The sequence below is a fragment of the Poromitra crassiceps genome (genome assembly GCF_964638095.1).
Source record: "Poromitra crassiceps genome assembly, chromosome: 1".
Lineage (NCBI taxonomy): Eukaryota > Metazoa > Chordata > Actinopteri > Beryciformes > Melamphaidae > Poromitra > Poromitra crassiceps.
The window spans coordinates 5,941,815-5,963,904 of NC_139623.1; the positions used below are offsets into that span (position 1 = coordinate 5,941,815).

The window sequence follows — 22,090 nt, forward strand, 5'->3', positions numbered from 1 at the left end:
GCATTATGGGATCGACTTGACTGATTGGTTGATTGGCTGGTTGGTTGGTTGATTGATTGATTGAGATGAGATGTAGACTGACCTGTGTGAGATCGGGACTGTCGCCCTGATCTATCCCAACTCGCTGTGTCACAAAAAAGGAGCGGGGATCGGGGAGGGAGGAGGGAGGCAAAACAAAAAAATAAAAAATAAACCAAATGTAATCAACCAAGGAATAAACCATAAACCCAACAGAGCACAGAGAGTAAACCAAACAGGAAGTAAGGCATGTGAAGGAGGAAGAGGAGGAAGAAGAGAAACCGAAGCGTCCGTTACTTCATGCAGTGGCTGGAAAGGAAAACAAATAAAAGACAACGGAGGAGGAAGGGAGGAGGGTGCATGCACACGCATACAAACACCTACACACACACACACACACACACACACACATATATGCACACACACTGAGATCTGGAGACTGGTTTGAAATGAATGCCGGACACACTGACTGGTTGAACGGGCGAAGCAGACAACAGGTCACGTGACTGCGGGGTGAGACACATCCAAAAGGAAGACACTCAACTAATGTTGACTTTGAACAGACAGAGAAGGAAGGGGCACAAAATGACACAAACAGACAAACAGACATTTTGTTAGACAGGTAAATGAATGGGTCCTTAAAGTCAACGTTAGTCTGTTTTTTCTTTCTTTTTTTCTTTTTTGGATCGAGCCGCTACACCCCCAAACCTTCTTCCAGATAGGAACCAAACCAAACGGTGAGAAAGCCTTTGAAGATGACGCACAGGGAAATGCTACATAGTCTACAGACGATACAACTGCTTCTATTTACGGTGAAGCCTAAGCAGGTATTGGAGCTATTAATTGGATAACAGCCATTGTAAAAGAGAGTTAAAAAAATCAAAAAAAGGGAGGGAGGAAATCAAAAAGGAGGAAGAGGAGACAGAGATAGAGATAGGAAAAATACAGCTTGCTTGGGCATGCAGTGCAGGCATGTGAACAGGCAGCACGTGAGGGGTCCTTCAACTGGAAGCTCTACATGAGTGGCTCTCTGATTGGCTAAGGCTTAGCCGTTAATCAGTGTCTCGGGGGTCAGCCCCTCCCCCCGGGTCAGGGCAAGAAAGAGCACAGGACAGAGGAGGAAATCGAGGCAAGAAAAAAGGAGGATCCCCTTGGAGGCTGATTTGCAATCAGTTTTCAATTCCTCACAGTGTGTTGAGGTTAGAAGATACTGACTGTAGATCAGATCGCAAGGGTTATTTCTAGAAGAAAAATGAAGCAAAAAGTCTAGAATGCATCTCAACAAGTTTAAACTGGTTTCCTCCGCAAGTTGTCAACTCAATTCAACATTCTTCTGGAGAGGGGGGAAACACAGGACAAATTCACAAAGCAATATGGAAAACAATCCAGAGGAAACCGATTCCATATTACACATGTCCTGTTCAAGTCAATTCAGAGGCGAGGAGAGATGATGTCAGAACAGGAGAGAGATGAGAAGAGAGACAGTAGAGAAGAGAGAGGAGAGATGAGAAAAGAGAGAGGAGAGAGACAGTAGAGAAGAGAAGAGGAGAGATGAGAAGAGAGAGGAGAGAGAGAAGAGAAGATACGAGGGGAGAACAGCGTAAGCCTTTGAGATGCACTCTGGACAGATGCTCCCACCCTCTGCAGTGGTGTTTTGCTCAGTGTCGTGATGGACAGACGTTACCTCGGCCACTTTGAGGAACTCGGACAGCTTGGTCATCCTGTTGAGAAAGGTCTTGTAGATCTCCAGAGCCTCTTCACACTGACTCTTCTTCATGTCAAAGTATTTCTCTGTGGAGTGAAGAGACCAAATTCAGCGTCAGAGATCTCTTCCTGCATCAAGCACAAAGATAAGAAGTACACTTCAACTTTGGGATGGGACGCTTATCTCATGACACGATTCGATACGCGGTATGCGGTTCACGATTCAGTAAAACAATGATATGATGTAATAAATAAAAGTATGGCTCCAGGGATAGACGCTAATATTTTTAAGCACTGGCCCCCACGGGCCACCAAGCCCGTACAATTTGGTGGTCAATTTATTGGTGGTTAACTCAAATTAATAACTCATTAACTCAAATCAACTCTCAATAACTGTCAAACTAGATGAATGATGAATAGTTTGACAGTTATTGAGAGTTGATTTGAGTTAATGAGTTATTAATTTGAGTTAGTGTGGACCAGTGATGTCACTGGTCCACACTTTAACACTCAATAACTGTCAAATTAAATGACAGACTTCAAAACAGTTTACAGTTTTCTGATATACTACTGATGTTCTAATGATACAAAGCTGGTTGAAAATGGGCAGAGTGTTCCTTTAACTAGACCTTAAGTAAGACCTTAAGTAAGTTAAGGTCATTAAGTAAGTTCTTCCTTAACCGTGCCACTAGAATCAATGAAAGGTCATTAAAGCGGAAAACATACTTGTGCGTCAGCCTCGACTTGGAGCCTTGCCGGCGGCAGCTAGTCCTGTCTACTCGAACTAGGGTCACAGGTCGCAGGGGAGTCCCCAGCAAAATTTGTAAATTGTGTGATTTCAATGGGATTTCAATGACTAGAAGTTAGCCCAAGGAGAGAATCTAGTGCATATACTTGGTAATAGCTTTCACTCTCTCCTGTTATCTCCCCATCTATATAGAGAGGCAAAGTGACCGCCTACTTCCTGCTTCAGCACTGTACCAGAGATTTTCATCTGCCATTTATTTTCCCATAGACATTTCGTAAAATGCATCTAAAAATAGTTTTACCGGTTCAAACAAAACGGTTCAGCTAACGCTATAATCGGGAGAGACCATAGAACATTTCACTGGGACCAAAACGTTAAAACAAATGCGGGTTTAAAGAAAATATTTTTTTAATGTTTTTTTTTTTAAAGTTTTGGTCCGAGTGAAATGTTATATGGTCTCTCCCGATTATAGCATTAGCTGAACCGTTTGGTTAGACGCAGTAAAACTATTTTATAAGCATTTTACTAAATGTCTGTGGGAAAATAAATGGCTGATGAAAATCTCTGGTACAGTGCTGAAGCAGGAAGTGACGCACCACTTTGCCTCTCTATTGTACTTGTGCTGTTCACTTCAGCTGCGTCGAGTCACATTTTCGAGGAGCTGCACGCCAGCTGCGTCGACAGGCTCGCCAGCCGCGGCGCATTCGGTGAGGGCTTTTTGACACACAAGCATGTAAAGGCTTTAAGAGAATGAAAATATATCATTATTTACTGTAATAGAGTGCTCTTGTTTGCCACCTTGTGGTTTTAGAGATGCAAATGCAGTTGGGGTGTTACTTTATGGTTGGCCAGAGTCAGTGTTATGCCTAGCCTCGCTGCAATGGTTGTGTAGTCTTCTTGGGGTCAATAAAGATGTGTGTTGAGTTCATCTCTCGCCTCGGTCCAACAACAGGAAGTAAGCTGGGGGCAATTTAGAACGTTTATGTTGTCGAGTTGAAACCGTCTATATTACATTTACGTCATTAGATGCGTCATATTCTAGCCACTAAACTGCTGCTTTCATTCACTCCAAAGATTTTGTCTGCCTTTTGTGTTTCTGGTTCCTCTGTTCTTCTTAGCAGTTTGAGTAGTTAGGCTTCGTAAACTCATAACGTTGTCCCAACATGGGTTAGGGTTACTACTAGCTAGATGGTAGCGAGTAGGCTACAATACTCGTACAGAAACGGCACTGTACCGTTTGCTGGTTTTGTAGCATTTTGAACTAAAACGAGCGAAGGATTTGGGGTCTTTTTGGAACTGTACAGTAGGAATGAGGATGTTTATGTAATGTTAACACATACATGGGATATTTGGTGGCCAAAGAGTAACTTTTTTTAAATACATTTTTTATTGATTAAAAAAACGATATAACAAAGGATTTAAAAATTACATAACAAAGGAAGAAAAACATAAGAACCACAAACATCTACAAAAAAACACAAAATACACACATACACAGACAGATTCACTCAGAACATAACGCCCCTCCCCGCAGGACCTCCACCCACAAACCCACACATATCATTGGCTCAGAACACTATGTGTGCCCATCAGCATGTACAAGACTCAGCCCTCATAGAACCCATTTTGAACAGATCAAATCGACACAGGCAGAATCACGGGCCATGGTTAATGTCGAACCCGGGACCCAAGCCAACATGGGACATTAATAACACCATAGTCTCGCTGGTCCAGCCTCCTCTCCCTTCCGTCCGAGGAGTCTGGCGCCACAGGTCTCCATAGTGGGATTGCGATGGGCGGCGCTTGGCGGCAGTGCCCTTGGAAAATAGTTTACAACAATCCAATTTGCCGTTTTCAGCGTGTAGCAATGAGCTAGCGTGTAAAAACTCTCGTAACGGGACAAGCCCGTCTTTTATTGTCACACGAACACCACAATACATGCATGCGGCCACAACACACTCATGCTGACGGTGGCCGGTGAAAAGTGTCCTCTGCATTTAACCCATCCAGGCATGTCCTTTCCTCCGGGGGGCAGGCCAGGAGCAGTGGTCGCTTTCTCGTACAGCGCCCGGGGACCATCTTCGGATGTTGTCGTCACTGGTCGGATGACGATGACGATCTGATCTTTTGCATGTTTTTAGTGGGGGGTTATATACGGAGGAACCCCCTGGGGGAGCACGGGGAGAACATGCAAACTCCACACGGAGAGAAAGGCCCTTACGACGAGATACCCCACCTGGGCAGTAGGCACTGAAGATATGGGGGGGAACACAACCACAGCGCCCACAGTGTCCCAGGCGAGAATCGAACTCAGGACCTTCTGACTGTGAGGCGACAGCTCTACCACTGAGCCACCGTGCCAGGTTTCTGCCGTTAGCTTGCTAGCTAGTTAGCGTTGTTGTTTTCACTGAGGCGGCAGGGCACTATTTACAGCGACACACAGGGAGGAGGAAGCGGAAGCCGCTCTGATTGACATGGTCGGAGCCAATGACAGAGTTTGTAATAAGCCGGGAGCGGACATCCGGCTGCCATGCATATTACATACAACAAACCTAAGTTGGGGCTCTCAGCTTCTACTTCTCAATCTTAGTCAAAGTAGCTGAGATCAGGTCCATGAAGTCATGAATGATTAAAAACTGATGGTGTGCTCTCAGTGTGCTATGACCCACTGACACAGACCCCAAGACGTCAACGCGCCAGTCCTCAAGATTACTGCATCAAGCTCATCAGAATTAGAACAACTTTCTTGCTCCCCGAGGGGAAAGTGAGTAATGCTACAGTTGCTCACACTCAAGGTAGGGAAATATATAACATAGAGACAATAAAGAAGATTAGGCATAGACAATAAAACAATAAAATAGAAGTTAGGTGTATACAATAAAGTGTCAAAAACATGTTTCATCCCCTACAATCTTTATCAAAGTACTATTGAGTAAGAAGTCAGATATGCGAGGTACATAATATACGGTATTATATACAGCAGTGTGAGTAATACTAATAAAAGAGTAAAGGTCCTTACACATCAAGAGCGATGCGAATATACGGCAAGAAATTGCGATGCGAGTTTTGACCCACCTGTCAATCACAGCCACAGCTAGTGTACACGTCGGAAGCGAATTTCTGAAAAATCGTCCGTGGTTCGAAAAAATAAACGCAGCAATAACGCTCAGCGAAACTTCGCCGTTGGTATGCACGGTTGCATTGACTGATATAGGTTCGGAAAATATTATTGACGTGCAAATTAATCGCACGAAAGAAACGCTCCCGATGTGTAAGGACCTTTAGGTGCATTACGTTCCAGTTAGTCAAATGGACATGTGTAACTGTGGATGTTTGCATTTGATTATTGCACAAATTGCAGTATTAGCATCAGGTATACATTATAAAAAGTGGGTTTTTGATTTGTAGATGGGTGGAGTGAGTCCGAGGCTATTCACCTTATTCTTTGCCCACACATGGACGCTTCCGCATTACGTCATTTCGTAATAGTATTTCCGTTTTGACTTGCCAAAAACCCCGCAGGCAAGATGGCCGCCCACACTCCCCTCCTAAACTGGCAGAATTACTCCCCCATAAACGAACATATCTTGGCCAATAAGTACGTAACATACAAAATAAAACAACCCGTAATATCTTGGAGTTGAAGAGTTTGATGGCCACAGGCAGGAATTACTTCCTGTGGCGCTCTGTGGTGCATCTGGGTGGGATCAGTCTCGCACTGAACGTGCTCCTGTGCTCGACCAGCTCTTCATAGTGTGGGAGACGTTGTCCAGGATGGAACATAACCTGGACAACATCCTCCTCTGCTCTGTGTGTGTGTGTGTGTGTGTGTGTGTGTGTGTGTGTGTGTGTGTGTGTGTGTGTGTGTGTGTGTGTGTGTGTGCGTGCGTGTGCGTGTGTGTGGTTTTACCCAGCATGTTGATAACCCCTTCGTTGTAGGCGGCGAACAAGCGTATGGAGTCTTTAAACAGCAACATGAAAGCTGCGTTGATCACACCATTGGTCAGCTCGTTAGAGTTAGGCTGGAGTTAGAGAGAGATCAAGAAAGAAAGAAAGAAAGAAAGAAAGAAAGAAAGAAAGAAAGAAAGGAAGAAACTGAGCAAGATAGAGGTGATACTGTATATTGAATTGACATGTTTCCATGTGTTACAATTAACAAGTGCAACCACTATTTGACATAATACACATAACATAATGACACACAATACAGATAATACACTGTAACTTTAGTGGTTATCATATTTATATGTTAGGAAGAATATACATAGTTCGGGCATCTGGTCCTTACCAGGTGCCACCTGGTCACCTCCCTAGGGAGGTGTTCCAGGCACGTCCAGCTGTGAGGAGACCACGGGGCAGACCGAGGGCTAGGTGGAGAGATTCTATCTCCACGCTGGCCTGGGAACGCCTCAGGATCCCCCAGTCAGAGCTGGCTAATGTGGCCAGGGAACGGGAAGTTTTTAACCTGACTCTGCCAGACGGGGGCGGTATTGTGTTCACAAGACACGCACTGTGCGGTTTGTGAAAACAATACCGCCCCCATCTGGCAGTGTCAGGTTAGGAAGTTTTGGGTCCCCTGCTGGAACTGCTCCCTCCGCGACCCGATCCCAGATAAGCGGATGGAATAATATATATACAGTAAATATATATATACAGTATAGTATATATAAATATATTTGTTCTGATTTCCCCTGTTTTCTCACCAGTTGTACTTGGCCAATTCCCCCTGGTATCCTGGTCGTTGCTCCACCCCCTCTGCCTATCTGGGGAGAGTTGTACACTAGCACATGCTTCCTCTGATACATGTGCACTCCCCAGCCACTTCTTTTCACCTGACCCGACCGACCAGAGGAGGCGCTAGTGTAGCGACCAGGACACATACCCTTAATCCGGCTACCCTCGTGTTGGCAGGCAATAAGGAATCTAGCGCTGCACTACCCGGACAGTGAAGTACATGGGCACTGACTTGCCAGAAAGTTGTCAAAAATTCTTCATTCATAACTCTCAAGTTCACTCTTAGGGTGTATTCACACCTGTAGGTCGTTTGCTTTGTTCCGATTCAGGTACTTAATTGATACAATTGTTGCATTTGTGCCTTGGTTCGTTTGTGTTCACACAGCCACAAATGAAACGTTCCAAATAGTATTGTCAAACTTCCTGGATTGGCCAGCAGAGACTCTGATAGGCTAATAGCCTCTCGGGATGGACAAAATAATTCCCAGAGATTTTCCTATATGATTATAAAAATGCGTTTTGTTAGACCTACATTTTAGGCTATGTCGGGCGTCCGCCGTGCAAGGAGAGAGAGAGAGAGAGAGAGAAAGAAAGAAAGAAAGAAAGAAAGAGGGAGGGATCGGGAGAGAGAGAGAGGGAGAAAGTTCTTTATTTATTTATTAATGTATGCTATGTAGCCTATGTAAGCCTATGTATTTATTTAGCCTATTTAGGCTATTGGGAATTTGGAGATAGAAGATCAAAGACCCTCACAAATTCTGCTATTAGGCTACTATCACGGAGATGAGGATTAGCCGAGACATAGGCTATATGAACACCTGTCCTGTCAGGAATAAAATATTAATAAATAATTTAATAATAACGGACATTTCGAGGAAGACATGCAATCAGTCTGATTGTCTGATTGAACCAGACAATCTTATCACAAAGAAGGCTGGCTCTGATTACCACGATTTGTTTTCATTTATTGAATGGAGACCAGAGAGAGCGAGAGAGAGGGAGAGAGAGCAGCACACCGCACGCAAAATCCGTAGAGATTCAACACATTAACGTTGCTTCCCATGGTCCGAGGTAAGTTGATTGAGTTCAAACTGCTGATGTGATGATCCAAAAATCCCCCAAAGTTTATCGATGCAAGTCACAAGTCGCCAAAACAGGATCTGAAAGATGTTGTTTTTAAACGATAAAAATGTTCGTTCTTCAGGCCATTACGCACAGCGCAGCTGACTACGGCAGCTGGTTTATCCAAAAATGCGCACCATTTACTGCTGTTGTGGCGGATCGAGGTCGGCTCACGTTCTCACCACAAACGAACCGCACCAGAGTTCGTTTGGAAGCGGACCGAGACCACCCTTTCTTGGCGATCTCGGTCCGCTTGTTTTGTCCCGCATCCGAGTGCGATTGCTGTGTTCACACTCCCCCAAACGAACCGCACCAAGGGGGAAAATGCTCTCCGTTTCGGAACAACTGCTCCAAACGAGATAGGTGTGAATACACCCTTATTCAACTAGACAACCTAGATAACCTTCACCTACCAATGTATCATACATCTAGGGGTCAGTATTCGTTAAAATACCATGGAGCCAAAGTATGGAATAAGAACTTGCACCTACTGTCTGATTCTCTGTCTTTATCTCTATACAAAAAGAGACTTAAAAGTATTCTAATATTGAATAGAAATTGCATTGAATGATCCAGTTTCTACATACTCCTGAAATCTTGAATCTAACTTGAACTTCTCAACATAGTGCTGTTTTTGTCTTTGTTTTTTGTTCTAATCATTTTACACAAATACGAACTAATATGTAAAATGTATACAAGTTAACTATTGTTATCTTGCATTTACTGTTATGTATATTTCTTGTCTTTAGGTGAGATTTCTAGATAAACCCGTAGTGGGTTTCTATCTCACCTGCACGTTTTTTTTATTTCTTTGTATACATTTTATTTTCTGTTTAACCTGTTTGCTTTTAAAATGTGCAAATAAACAAACAAACAAACAAACAGACATGATAATAATAAGGAAATCAGACATGATGCTCGCAGCTGCTTAGGCTACCCTCTTCTACTCATTACACTCGAGTAGTTTGGAGTTTAGTGCTTGCTCAAAGGCGTTTTGACAATAGTTGTCAAGAGGAGATCATTACTCCTTCACTAGTAGGCATTTAAACCGATGACTTTACATTCCCAAGCGTCTTAAGCCTTCTGTCTTTAAGAGGTGTACCTGGAAGTCCAGCAGCGCATCCAGCTGGTTCTGAATGATGGGCAGAGTCTTGATCAGCTTCTCTGTGTTCATGGTGCGCATCACACCGTCGGCCCTGGCAACACACCGAAAACAAGCGTGCACGCACACACACACACACACACACACACACACACACACACACACACACACACACACACACACACACACACACACACAGGTGACTTAGGTGTCAAAGTGGTAAATTAAGGTGTGTGTCTCTACGGAGCTCCTTTTGGGCCAAAAACATGCAGTGGAATAATGCAGAAATAAGATATTTGTGTGAATTAGAATTAGAGAACAGATATTATCGTGTGTGTGTGTGTGTGTGCGTGTGTGTTGTGCACCAGTATGTTACCCTCTCTTCATCTTGGTGAAGTCCACTGCCACTAGTCGGTAAGACATGGCCTTTTCATTCAGGTAGCGGCTGTAGCGTCTGATGAAGGTTGACATGTCATACCCTGCAGGGTAGATGGGGGGGGGGGGGGCGCTCCAGTTAGAGAGAGCTCACCTTGAGCCACATCCAACACGTCCAACCAGGTGAAGCTGCTATCCCTCTCATGTGTACTAACCAGGTGAAGCTGCTATCCCTCTCATGTGTACTAACCAGGTGAAGCTGCTATCCCTCTCATGTGTACTAACCAGGTGAAGCTGCTATCCCTCTCATGTGTACTAACCAGGTGAAGCTGCTATCCCTCTCATGTGTACTAACCAGGTGAAGCTGCTATCCCTCTCATGTGTACTAACCAGGTGAAGCTGCTATCCCTCTCATGTGTACTAACCAGGTGAAGCTGCTATCCCTCTCATGTGTACTAACCAGGTGAAGCTGCTATCCCTCTCATGTGTACTAACCAGGTGAAGCTGCTATCCCTCTCATGTGTACTAACCAGGTGAAGCTGCTATCCCTCTCATGTGTACTAACCATGTGAAGCTGCTATCCCTCTCATGTGTACTAACCAGGTGAAGCTGCTATCCCTCTCATGTGTACTAACCAGGTGAAGCTGCTATCCCTCTCATGTGTACTAACCAGGTGAAGCTGCTATCCCTCTCATGTGTACTAACCAGGTGAAGCTGCTATCCCTCTCATGTGTACTAACCAGGTGAAGCTGCTATCCCTCTCATGTGTACTAACCAGGTGAAGCTGCTATCCCTCTCATGTGTACTAACCAGGTGAAGCTGCTATCCCTCTCATGTGTACTAAGCCCACTTTGGACCACTTCTTTGGGCCCAAAATGTGCTTTTCATAATGGATCAAAATGGCCCCCACACCATCTTACACAGGACTTCTCTTTTTGAAACGTTCACATCTTTAACAGCCAGTGACTGAGCAGCATCCCATTTTCAGCAACATTGAGCTTCTTGTACCAAGCTGAGAGCTCATTAAGTCTACAAGTAGATCCAATTCTGGATGGTGGCTTCCTCTTTTGGAACAAAGTAATACAAGTCTGAAATAGGATTACTGATCGAGTTACAGAGCCAGAGAGTCAGACATCAAGTCGTTTCATTAAATGTGGGGCATTGCCGAGTTTACAAATTGCCAAATGGCATTCAATCACCTTGTAGTGCAGCCTTATCTAGGAAGTTGTTGAGGTTGAAGAGTGTATTTCTGGAGGCGAGGTACTGGATCAATCTCTGATGGAAAAAGAACAGGAGGGAGAGAGAGAGGGAGGGAGAGCTGAGCTGCTTATCTGACATTATCAAGTGATGCCCATGCAGACAATATGACCTCTCTGCAGAGAGGGGGGCTACACTAGGCAGACACAGCGGGTGTGTGTAGTCTGGCACGGTGTGTGTAGTCTGGCACGGTGTGTGTAGTCTGGCACGGTGTGTGTAGTCTGGCACGGTGTGTGTAGTCTGGCACGGTGTGTGTAGTCTGGCACGGTGAGGCTCATTTGTAGATTGTAGTTTTATTGTGTGTTTATGTAAGGGCGGGAAGGTCCGACATCCTGGACTTTGCATTTGTGTGCTATTTTGTCAAAAAAATCAAACCCAGAAGACAATAACATAAAGGCAATAAACAAACATGCATGCCAAGCTAATTTGCTTAACTTCATTCAAACACGCGATCTGGTAATTGTCAGCCCATTCAATCGTCGTTATCAGCGTCTTATCACCCCATTCATATCGGCCAGTAGGCAGCCTACTGACCTGCTAGTAGGCGCAGAAGGTCGTTATCAGCGATTCGTTATCAGGAGAGGTTTCCGTTTTCGTATTTTAACACGTTTTGTTGCTGAATTCTAACACTAAAACCTAACCCTAACCCTCACCCTAACCCTCACCCTAAGTTGTTTTATTTGCCTAAATCTAAAGTTGTTTGATAACGGCCATTGAAACCTACTGAAACTTCCTAGCAGGTTTATCAGTGATAGGAATGGGGCTGATGACGAACCTACTGAATCTATGGGTGACAACAGTCAGATCGGGTGATTCAGACAAGTGTTAGGTTAGTCTGGCTACAGACTTGCAATAAAAGTGCATGGGTATGTGTTTTCTTACTGTTGGCGGACACATTAGTTTAGTATTTGTGACAAAGTCATTTTAGACTAACTTTAGACTGAAGCCCAGTGAAAAGAGCAAGAAGTAAGAGAGGAGGAAGGTCAAGGAGTGTAGTTATAGTATAACTACGGGGTATAAGGAGTGAATTAATACTTTAACTATTTTTTTTTATTTATTCGTTTATTGAGCAGGGACAAATGCATAGAACATTATTTCATATGACCTACAAAAGAGATGTCATGCATACAGGTTTCTAGCCAAGGCTAATTTGCAACCCCTGTCCCTGGTTAGGCCTTTACTATTAAAACAAAAGTTCAAGAGAAAAATTAAAACAGTACCAAAATGTTAAAAACGAACCATATAAAACAGAACAAAATAAAGACAAAAACAAAAAGCAAAAACACAAAACAAATAAGGACAGAAAACTAAAATAGTACAATACTAAAAGTCAATGTTCACAGGCTTGTTTCAGTTTCAGCCATTGTTTTGCTTGTGTGTTAAATACAGTGAGTTCTGTCAATGTTTTTATTTCAGGTGGTAATGTGTTCCATAATTTGGTACCTATTACCGAGAAGGATGACTGTCCGAATGTTGTTCTGCGTTTCGCTGTTCTACAGTTCCCGCTTCCTGCACCCCTAGTTCTAATACCACTGTCTTGTTTGTTTATTAACTGGCAAAGTATCTCTGGAGCAAGGCTGTTCACTAGAGGGTAACAAGATCTGTACTTATAGTATAACTACGGGGTATAAGGAGTGAATTAATACTTTAACTAGATGGTAACAAGATCTGTACTTATGGTATAACTACGGGGTCGCGGGCTGTATTCTGAAGCAGGGGACCCATTTTGTACTTAGGCTAATTACGGGGTACCACAATGTACTTACAGGGTAACTACGGGGTTTAAGGAGTGTAGTTATAGTATAACTACGGGGTTTAAGGAGTGTAGTTATAGTATAACTACGGGGTACAAGGAGTGTAGTTATAGTATAGCTATGGGGTTTAAGGAGTGTAGTTATAGTATAACTATGGGGTTTAAGGAGTGTAGTTATAGTATAACTACGGGGTTTAAGGAGTGTAGTTATACTATAACTACAGGGTTTAAGGAGTGTACTTATAGTATAACTACGGGGTACAAGGAGTGTAGTTATAGTATAACTACGGGGTACAAGGAGTGTAGTTATAGTATAACTACGGGGTTTAAGGAGTGTAGTTATAGTATAACTACGGGGTACAAGGAGTGTAGTTATAGTATAACTACAGGGTTACTACACTACACTCCTTAAACCCCGTAGTTATACTATTACTTTTGTAGCAGTAAAATTAATTCTAGGGTGAGTTTTCCCTATATTCTCATGCTAAAATTGACTGTAAATCCACATTTTAAAGCTGATATTTAAAAAATAATCTTCCTGGGGAGGATGTCCCCGGACCCCCCTAGGGGGTCTGAGGTCCCACTCACTTGCGCCCCACCAAGATTTTGGATCACCAGCCGCCACTAGTCGAGTCCAGTGGCGGCTGGTGATCCAAAATCTTGTGATCTATTTGTCAACGTGACCAATTGAGAGCGCAGGAGGTAATTAAAAGAAATGGGAAGGAATAACAACTGTTTCTGTAGCCTTAGCCTACCTCTACCTGCTACCTCGATAATAGCTGAGTTTGTAGCGCCGACGAAGCAGAAAGAACTCAATGACATGAAAGCAGCCGCGCAACGCATCCAGAGCAGTAAAACTGTTGTCCAGTCGCGAACCGGCACGCATGTGTGTGTCTGTCTGTGAGAGAGAGAAGGAGAGAGACGAGTTTGGACACATTGGATAGCTCTGCTGCGCTCATCGTGAGTCCAGAGTCATATTACATTAAATTGTCCATTTGCAGGCTGCTGGGTTGGGTTGGGTTCTGTGGTTTTCAGATATTTTAACGGGGTGGGGCGGACTGGCTCCAATGACGGGTTGGGTTGGTGCGGGCGTTAAAAGACCCTGACCCGCGCATCACTAGTAGGCCTACCTGGGGAGTGCTATACAGTACACACTGCGCCCCCCCCCCCCCCCCCCCCCGGCCATTTGAAAGAATGCAATTTCCGCAAAGGCTTCAAACAGAGGGAGGCTGATTTGGACACAGTGACGTTGGGTCAAAAAGCTGCTGCTTGCTGGCTCCGCCCACTCAAGTCGGGCAGCTCTGCTTCTGAGAAATGTCTGTGCACAATTATAGCTCTGCAGTGCGGCTGGTTGTGTGCGTTCAGCTCACCTCATTGCCATACATCATGAGATGGTGTGTGGTGATGAGGGCTTTGAAGACCACGATCCAGCTGTTGCTGGCTGTGCGCTCCAGCAGGGTGTCTGCCAGGTGGGGAACGCTGACGTTCAGCTCGTTGGTGCAGTGGATCAGGTCTGCAGGGCACAAAACAGAGCCAGTGAAAGAGTTCAGGTTCAATACTTTATGGAGTGCCGCAGGAATGAGTCCTAAAACCCGGAAGTTGGCATCGCCTGGTTTCCCTCATCTGGAAGTCAATTGGATTTTTGTCTTTGTGAAACAAAGTCTGTGGTTTGTCAGAATCAGCTTTATTGACCAAGTGTAGACATCCAAGGAATTTGACTCCGGTTTATGTTGCTCTCAATGTACTCACACAGCAAAAAGGTTCTAAAACCAACAAGGACGGTGAGTTGACAGAGGTACATTTAAACAAATTAAATGCTATTTTCAATACTAAGTGTTATAAATACTGTACAAGGAAACATAATTCTATATCTATGTACAGTACAAGTGAAGTAAACCACACTGGATTGTAAACAAGGCCATAAGTCAGAAATATAGTTTTTTGCCAATCTATATAAGCAAAACTTTGAGCCAGTTATTGCACAGTTAACACATTTCACATTGTGTGTGTGTGTGTGTGTATATAATTGTGTAGGCTACATGACGTAGGTGCTGCACAGGAATGTTTATGAAAGGAGACCTTTATATGATTTTTGAAGCATTTTCTCGGGATTTTTGGCGATCCAATTTACACTTCAACATCAGAAAAGTGGTGTTCATTTGTGAAGATGATCTTGCTGAACACAAAGGTCTCAGTTTGATAAAACTAAGATTGTATAAGAAGTATAAGATTGATGTGTTAACCACAGACCAGCCATCTAACCAAAACCCCCATACACAAATCCCATTGTCTTCCAGATGAGGGTCCCCAGCGCGATACAAACTTCCGGGTTGGCCTACAGAAATACGTCATCCGTGCGGTACCTCTATTCTATTGCCATGTCAAAAGTTGCTTGATTTGGAATAGGTCTTGGTGCAGCTCAGGTCGGGGTGACACAATGCACAAATCAACATATCAGCCCAGCCAAAGTACCACGAACTAGTAAAAACTAAAAACTAAAGATAGGAATAGTTCAAGTTTCCTGATAAGAAGTGCTTGGCCACAATGTATTTAGTGCTGAGCTGAAGTGCCTGATTGCTTCAGGGTGTAGGTACTGTCTCTGAAGCAAGAAGTTCTGCATCTGATGCTCTGATTTGAAAATGCAGGCAGAGTGAGAAGTCTTTCCTTGCTTTCCTTCTCATGTGATCGGTGTAAAGTGCAGACATTGCAGCAAGGATGTAGTGAAAGGGTGAGTTGACGGCTGGTGCAGTGGATCACGTCTGGAGAGTAGCAATGGGGAGTAGAGATCAGAGAAAACAGACAGACAACGTGAATGAATGACTGGGATAAAACAGGTATGACAAAGGTAGGCGTGCACCGTTGAGCAAGGCACCGAACACCATTTGGGTTGCAGGGTTGATCACAGCAACATCCATGTGTGTTGCATGTGAGTGTCTTTGAACAAAACAGCCTGTTCACTCACTGTATGTCTGAGAGCATCAGCTACACACCCAATTAGGAATATAACCAGGAGTTTACAGGTTGATTTATTATTCCTCTCTGGAACAAGTGAATAACCACATGAATGCAGTCAGATTGACTGATGCATTCCCTTTGACTGAATGAATGAATAATTAGTACACAAATCAATGTTTTAATCAATATGTAATGATAGAGATTGCATAGACAGATGGATCAGAATAAGCACTACTGTATCACAAAATCCATTTTGTGACTAGGATTCAGCAGTGCTAGCAGGGGCGTAAATATAGACAGTGCACTGGGGTACTGTAGAGTACTGGGCAGAGAATGGGCCCTTGCAAATGACTCAAATTGCCAGCCCAGAAATGTCTGTGTTCAAATAAGATCACACATTAGATTTAAAGTGGTGCAATATGCCCTTGAAAGGCAAAGCCATCTCTGTCATGGTTTTCTTTTTCTTGTTTTAATAGTCAGTAGCCGTCTATAACCAAATGATATGCAGCAGTCAATGTCAGCAGTCATTTTAGAACCACAGCGAAATATACAGGTCCTCTGCTCTCAGGTGCTGATGCTTGTTTTCATGTTTAAATACTTTGACCATCTGTCACCGGATGTCAGAGCGCTGTCCATGGTTCTGATGGCTTAATTGCTCTATTTCCCCCATACAATAGCCCCTAAGTAATTCATTCAACTGTAAAATCCAACACATCCTATATACCTAATGGTGTGTGTGTGTGCATTGCTTGCATGTGTGTACTCCGTAACTAGCGTGTACTAGTACTAGGGCCCGTCAGAATTGCTTGCACTGGGGCCCGTCACGATGCGATTCTATTCCCAGTCGACTCAAGGGCCGCATAATAAAAAAAAAAGTCAAATGAAGAGACCGCTCACGAAGTACGGATTTAAATTATCTTCCAAGAGCGTCTTTGTGGTCGGCGGTGGACTAAACAAAGCTGACCTTGACACCGGCCGTCGCAGACTCACATCTACTGCCAAAATTGCCTGTCCTACAGCTGTCTTAGTGAGAATCAATCTATTATACCTGGGAAGTGAGGACATTTTTTGGAAAGTCAGGACATTTTGGCTGGTCCTCACTTTCTCACACACCTTCAAAGGGCCGTTTGAAGGCTAAAGCCCAAAACGCACGGGGAGCATCATTTGACGCGCGGCAACCTCTGTCCCTATAGCGCACTGCAAGCATCAGATCAGAAATGTATACACCACAGAATGACAGAACCATCAGTATTTGGGGGGAAAGACCACTAATTTATATGTTTGCAGGCACAATGACAGATGAAAAAAAAGTTGTTATACTGTAGTTTTGAGCCCCTGTCATTCAGAGGCTGTTGGATCTGATCATCCTACCTGACTGCCGTGCAGAGGGGGAGAAAAAAAAGGCAGCGCTGCGGGAGAAAATTATGCAATCATTCTGTCCAAACTTTCACCAAACTAATCTCATCACGACATCCAGGGATAGGCTATATTTTGCTAACCGATGCGTTTAGAACATTATTCTCACTTTGATCAGACAGTCTTGCTATAGTGTAGCGTATTTACATGCTTGCTGTATTTAAACTGCCGTGAGATTTGTTTGAGGATCGAGCATAGCTAGACAGACGGGGATGAAAGTGGTTCGGAGTACACGCGTCAAGACAGTTTGACGCGTGTCGGAAAGCTCTTGGTGCGTGTTCGGCCGTTTAAAACAATGGGTGGACTTCAAAACGCGAGCGTCTGACGCTCCCTGTGCGTTTCGGGCTTAAGAATTCGTTTTAAGGGTTAGGTTAGAATTGGGTTTAGGTTCGGGTAAAGCTCAGGCATTTAGTTTAGACCAGTTTTAGATGGTTAGGGTTAGGGCAGTGTTTCTAGGGGTACGTGGAGGTACTACAGGGGCCGTGGTACGGAAGAGGAAGAGGAAAATGGAAAACTGTAATAATAAATCATGCTCAGGAGAAGGCACTAATTGCAATTCTTTCACTCAATTATATTATAATTCATTCAGTGCATCATATGGTAAAGGGGGTATGGATTCAGAAATCAGGGAAAAGGGGATACTGAAGCCACAAAGGTTTGAGAACCACTGGGCTAATGCATTAAGTCAATGAATGTCCTCACTGATAACTGTAAAAGTGTGTGTGTGTGTGTGTGTGTGTGTGTGTGTGTGTGTGTGTGTGTGTGTGTGTGTGTGTGTGTGTGTGTGTGTGTGTGTGTGTGTGTGTGTGTGTGTGTGTGTGTGTGTACTGTATGAGTGTGTGCGTGTCTCTACATATACTGTATTATATGTTTAAAGACATCCAAATAATCTTGTCAGAATAAACTGCCAGGATTAATCAGGATCAAACACAGACAGACAAAATAAAATGCAAACCTATATTTACAATCACATGTTTAGAGGTGACCTCTAAACCTAGAACCAGGCCAGGCTAAGGCCCAGCATTCTTCCCCTTAGGATTTATTTTCAGGCTAAAGATTGAAATGTGAAGTATGTAAGGCGCCTGGATAATCTCAAAGAATTACCGACTCTTAGTTTAAACAGCAGAAGCGCACTTCTCTTCACATGCCCTGATGAATATTGGCATACTCTAAGTCTAATGCAAAGCCAGAAGTGGACTTTATTAGGGGTTCAAGCCCTGAAGGGGCTGAAACCCTATTGTTTTTGTGCTGGTTTATTATTATTCTTCTTGTTCATCTGCCCCGACGCAAATTCCCATGAGTTGGTAAATGGTAGAGACCTGAAATTTGGCCCAGTGACAGATATTAGGTGCTAGTTTCTGCTCAATAAATAGTTTTCGAATCGGCCTGAAGATGGCGCTATAATCAAAGGTTTTACCTTAAAGGCCATAACTTCCACGCCGTTTGTCCGATTTTCAAACTTTTTCTTGGACATGTTCAGGTGAACCTCCTCTACAAATTTGCCTCAAGGACTCTCAAGGTCCGTCTGTAAAATTTTTGAGAGATTTTTGGAAAAGTTTGGAAAACACATTTTTGACATCTCCTCCTAGACCGTTTGACCGATTCGCACCAAAATCACCAGGAAGCATCTATGGACCAAGCTCTACAATCATGATTTTTGGATTTTTGAAATCTGCTTTAGTTTCGGAGATATTAATTGTTAAAGTTGTGAGAGGGCGTGGCCTCTCAGCTAAATTGTCATAACTTCATGACCGATTAACGAATCCTCACGAAACTTGTTGGAGATCTTCGGAGACCATGCCAGACCATGTGTATCAAATTTTGTGCAATTCGACCAAAAGGGGGCGCCATAAACGCCAGAAATGGGCGTGGCCTAACACAAAAAAGGCCATAACTCTGCACCTGTTTGTCCAATGATCACGAAACTTGGCAGATATATCAAGGAGGATGTCCTAGTCAAAATCAGAAGTTTTGTCATCTGCACAAGGCTTGAACCCCTGCCATTGCCGCTTGCGGCTATATTTTAATCTGATATTCAACTGTGACTCAGAAGTGTTCAGTTGGATTACTGTTGATAAGAAATTGTGAATAATTCAACAAAAAACGTTTTTCCAAACTTGTGTGTGTGTGTGTGTGTGTGTGAACTCTACTCTACTTGAACTATATTTGAACCTATTTGAGTTGTATTCAAAAAATGTGATAGCTGCCATTTTGAAAAGTTCTAACCTATCTTTAGGGCCATGTTCACATTACAGGCAAATTCGATTTGCTGATAAAGTCATTAATCATCATTATCTTGATTGGTTTCCCAAATCTGATTTGGGAGTGTGTCCACACTGCCACAAATCTGATTTTCAAGTCGGATCTGTGTGTCCAGACCTAAACAGCCTATCTGCATGGGTTGCTATGGTAACGACGTGGGCGTCAGTAAATACGTACGTTGGTGACGTGGTTTTCCTGCGCAGAAGCATTTGATGACGAGTTGCGAGTGACGTTCAAATCAGATTTGGTGGATCAGCACGTCCGCACTGAAGACACATCAGTCAAAAGCACATTTGAAGCAGATTGGAAACTACCTCCATATGTGGTTTGGGACAAGTGACACAAATCAGACTTGGAGCGTCCAGACTCATAAAACCAATCTGGATAGAATCATTAATAGGTCACTAAAGTTCACAAATCAGATTTGGCCTCCTAGTCTGAACATGGCCTAAGATGTTTACTTCACTTCTGAGTATTACAGTAGAAAGTGAGTTCATGCAGACTGAGAAGAATTCATTTACGCTGAGTTTACAATAATTCACATGCTAAGAAACAACATAACATTCACAAGCAGGCACGTGCTTGTGAACGTCCTAACGTTAGGGTTAGGCTACATGAAAACTAGTTTGGGTTACCTGACTACTAGTTTCGTGGTGCCCTGTTTCCATAAACTCGGGGAGGCAGGCAGCTAGCGAGCTAGCAGGCTAACACAGCTCAGGCAGTCTGCTGTGGACTGGAGCACACTGACCGGGTTCATCTTGTGACTTTCACATTTAGACACAGTAGGTAAGAAGCAATTTTTCATCCTGTGTCCGTCTGTCAGCCAGCCAGCAGAGTGTTGTTTCTGTTAGAGCATACTAGCGTAGCAATGCTGCCCAGCCCACAGTACACAAAGCATATAAACGAAGCTATACAATACAAATTATGTTTCTGGATGACAATAACATCGACAACGTTCTTCTCAGTATCTATTCTAAATAGTAGTAGCTGGTCTCAGGACAAGACGTCCTGTCAATCTTTTTTCAAAATAAGATGAATGTAAAATGTATGGTCTGACAATTGCCAGTTGTGGCACTTTTGACAGTACAGGTGCATTTTAAATTCTTTGAAGTAGAAGTACAAATTAGCAGCACAAAAAAGAGAAAAAGGAAAATCTCTAATATATTGAGCAAAATGTTTAAGGAGACAGCGTAGTAGGCTATTTCATGATGATTTTGGGATACTGGTAACTAGGAGAGATGTAATCATGAAATGAAATGATAACATTTTGAATGTTTATCCAGACAATGTTCAAACAAAGATGGTCAGGATTACTACAACCTGGTTGCATGGCCGTAACTAGCTATGAGGACGGGGAGGTCCGGACCTCCCCTAATATTTCAGAGAGGAAAAAAAAAAAAAAAAATTATAAAACAATCTGCATGGAAAAGCATGAAAAACACGGGATTGCTTTTATTTTGAAACGAAAGGCAGGTCAGGCAGGAAGTCATCTGACGCCGCGTCCGCTGTAACTTGATTCCGAGAGAGCAGCAGCATGGTGGTGAGTGATGACTGTCTGTCTGCCTGGCGAGATAATTGAAGGTGAGCGAGCTGCGAGACAGTGAGCGAGTGAACGACAGACAGTGAGTGACACTGACAGATTTTTTAGCAACAACCAAGAAAGTAAGTGTCTAGTCTGTCTCTTAAGTAATGTTACCTGTGTGACACGTTGGGATGCTACTGGCTAATCATGCATGATGCCAATTGCCAAGCTCCCGAAGTCAGGTATGCAGGTGGCTATATGCATGGTTTCAGTTTCATGACCCAATAAGTAACAAAAAGAGGTGGTGTAAAGTTAAAAACAACATAATATATTTTATTTTATTTTTCAATCGTTCCTATCAGGAATAAATAAATGTCCCTCTGTATGTTTTTTTTATTATCGATGATGACTTTGTGTGTTGTGTACGGCTTGGGTTGTGTACCTGTGTTTGTAGGTGTCATTTTTATATGAATTTGGCTAAAACAGTTTGTGTTTGTTAGTTACAATTATGTTGACAGGAGAGCTGAGCAGGTGGTGACATGAAAGAGAATATACTGAATAATGACATCACAACAGTATAATCCTAATGTTGATTTAAAATTATATATTACTCTAAATATGGCTAAAAAAGGGGGGGGGGAAAACTCAAAAAAATTTCGGTGGCGCCGCCCCTTGCTGGACCTCCCCTATTTCGGAACCCTGGTTACGGCTCTGCCTGGTTGAATGAATGCACCTGTCATTATGAAACTCAAACTATATTTAAAAAATTGGGGGGAGGGCTTCTGGGTAGTGTTGAGGTAAAAGCACTCTCCTACCACCAGGGGGCTTCTGGGTAGTGTCGAGGTAAAAGCACTCTCCTACGACTGCACAGATCTGGGTTTAATTCCCGGCAGCGGTATTTCTGGGTTGGTCAGACGTTCCTACAGACACAATTGAATTGGCCGTGTCTGTGGGTGGGAAGCCCGTGGGGTATGAGTGCTGGACGCTGCACTAGGGTGTCCTCTGGTCGGTCAGGGCGCCTGTTTGGGGGGAGGGGAACGGGGGGAATCTTTCCACGAAACTCCTCGCTGCCAGGTGAAAAGAAGTGGCTGGCGACTGCGCATGTATTGGAGGAAGCATGGT

At 43.5% G+C, this 22,090-nt stretch overlaps 1 protein-coding gene across 1 annotated transcript in view; it reads right to left on the minus strand.

Annotated features, from left to right (window-relative positions):
• LOC310786666 (phosphatidylinositol-binding clathrin assembly protein-like) overlaps window positions 1-22,090 on the minus strand; it is a gene marked incomplete at both ends in the record, with an annotated part of 81,136 nt that overhangs the window by 47,507 nt on the left and 11,539 nt on the right. Inside the window, 7 exons of the mRNA XM_083647925.1 lie at window positions 83-124; window positions 1,703-1,809; window positions 6,381-6,492; window positions 9,429-9,522; window positions 9,805-9,907; window positions 11,003-11,078; window positions 14,184-14,326. Coding sequence (XP_083504051.1) covers window positions 83-124; window positions 1,703-1,809; window positions 6,381-6,492; window positions 9,429-9,522; window positions 9,805-9,907; window positions 11,003-11,078; window positions 14,184-14,326 — 677 coding nt within the window. The remainder of the gene's footprint in view (window positions 1-82; window positions 125-1,702; window positions 1,810-6,380; window positions 6,493-9,428; window positions 9,523-9,804; window positions 9,908-11,002; window positions 11,079-14,183; window positions 14,327-22,090) is intronic.